Source organism: Brassica napus, chromosome C8 (genome assembly GCF_020379485.1).
Source record: "Brassica napus cultivar Da-Ae chromosome C8, Da-Ae, whole genome shotgun sequence".
NCBI classification, from domain to species: Eukaryota; Viridiplantae; Streptophyta; class Magnoliopsida; order Brassicales; family Brassicaceae; genus Brassica; species Brassica napus.
The window spans coordinates 7,747,458-7,749,111 of record NC_063451.1 but is presented as its reverse complement, the minus strand read 5'-3'; the positions used below and the strand labels follow the sequence as shown (position 1 = coordinate 7,749,111).

The 1,654-nt window shown below is 53.3% G+C and overlaps 1 protein-coding gene across 1 annotated transcript; it reads left to right on the top strand.

Moving 5' to 3' along the window:
* Positions 1–373: 373 nt before the first annotated feature.
* Positions 374–913, top strand: LOC125591825. The gene has a single exon (XM_048766692.1). The coding sequence runs from the start codon at positions 374–376 to the stop codon at positions 911–913; it is 540 nt and encodes a 179-aa protein (XP_048622649.1).
* Positions 914–1,654: the final 741 nt, after the last annotated feature.

Genomic DNA, 1,654 nt, shown 5'->3' with positions numbered 1-1,654 from the left:
CCAGCACCGAGCGGAACCCCTGAGAGGATACATAGCCCGCTTCAATCAAGAAAAGGTGGTTATCCTCGAATGCAGTATCCCCACTGCTATCTCTGCTTTCAAGAGGCGTCTGCTCCCCGACGGTGACCTCTACAAGGAGCTGACCAAATACCAGTGCAAAACCATGGAAGACGTCCTATCTCGAGCCTGGGCGTAGGTCAAACGGGAGAAAGACGTCGCCAGCCATGCCAAGGCGCAACAAAAGCAAGATCTCAAGACGACCAGACCAGACCGAACCGAGCGAGACAAGAAACCCTCTCAAAGACCAGCTAGGGACTCCGGGAATCGAAACCAGGGCAGGTACCAGAACCGGCCAATTGAGAAGGCAGAAGGGATGGCAGTGTCCACGTGGCCAGACATCTCTCACCTCTCCGTCTCAAGGCCGGAGCTTATCAATGTTCTGAGGCAGATTTTCCAGCAGGTCAAGTGGCCTCAGAAGATGAAAGCCCTCGACTCTTTCCGAAACCCGGGCTTCAGGTGCGACTTCCACCGAGACCACGGTCACAAAACGGAGGACTGCGTCGCACTAAAGAGTGAGGTCAACGAGCTGCTTAGGAATGGGCACCTCAAGGAGTTACTTTCCGAGAAGGCCAAGAGCCATCTAAGCAAGGAGACAACGGGTAAGCCCACTGAAGCTGCTCCCGTCTCGCCACCGCGACGGAACCGAGTGATCCATATCATCTTGGGCGGTTCGGAAATCAGCGGCATTAGCCATGCAGTCGCGAAGAAAAGAACCTGGAACGCCAAGCATGGCCTAGAGGCAGCTAAGCAAAAACGCCTGCTCCTAGGATCGGACGAGATAAGTTTCACGGCCAAGGAGCAGGAGAGAGTCCTCACTCCTCACCACGACGCCTGGTTATCTTGCTCACTGTAGCGAACTGCCTGGTAAAAAGGATACTGGTAGATAATGGAAGCTCAGGCAACATCATCTTCCAGGCCGCATATAAGGACCTGGGGCTGGAGGAAGGCGCTCTAACTCGGAGGATAACTCCCCTTATAGGGTTCAGCGGGGAGGTCAAACAAACCGCTGAAAGGAGTTAACATGTCAACCAAGTTCCTCGTGGTAGATTGCAATTCGTCTTACCACATAATCTTAGGACGGCCCTGGATCCACGGAATGGGGGCCGTCCCCTCGACTCTTCACCAAATGGTGAAGTTCCCTACGCCCTGGGGGATAAAGGCGATCAGAGGGGATCAAGAATATTCCCACTCCTGCTATCAGACCACTCCGAAGGGGAAGACCAAGGTCTTATAGCAATTATAGAGCAAACCTTCGGCTCATCACACCGAGGAACCGGAGGTAGAAGAAATGGATGAGGTGCCATTAACCGATTGTGATCAGACCCGGCATCTCAAGGTCGGTTCCAAGCTAACCGAAGGATTGAGAAAAAGGCTGATAGACTTCCTCAGGTCTAACTCCGACTGCTTCGTTTGGTCACACGCAGATATACCTGGGATCGATCCAGAGATCATCATGCATAAGCTGCAGGTGGAACCGCTACATCAACCCGTCAGACAAAAGAGACGGAAGTTTGCCCCTGAGAGAGATGCGATCATCAACGATGAAGTCAAGAGCCTGCTCGGCGCAGGGTTCATTCATGAGGTGCAGTACCCA

What these genes read in the sequence shown, in the direction of transcription:
- LOC125591825 (XM_048766692.1), top strand. Translation starts at nt 374, where the DNA reads ATGGCAGTGTCCACGTGGCCAGACATCTCTCACCTCTCCGTCTCAAGG.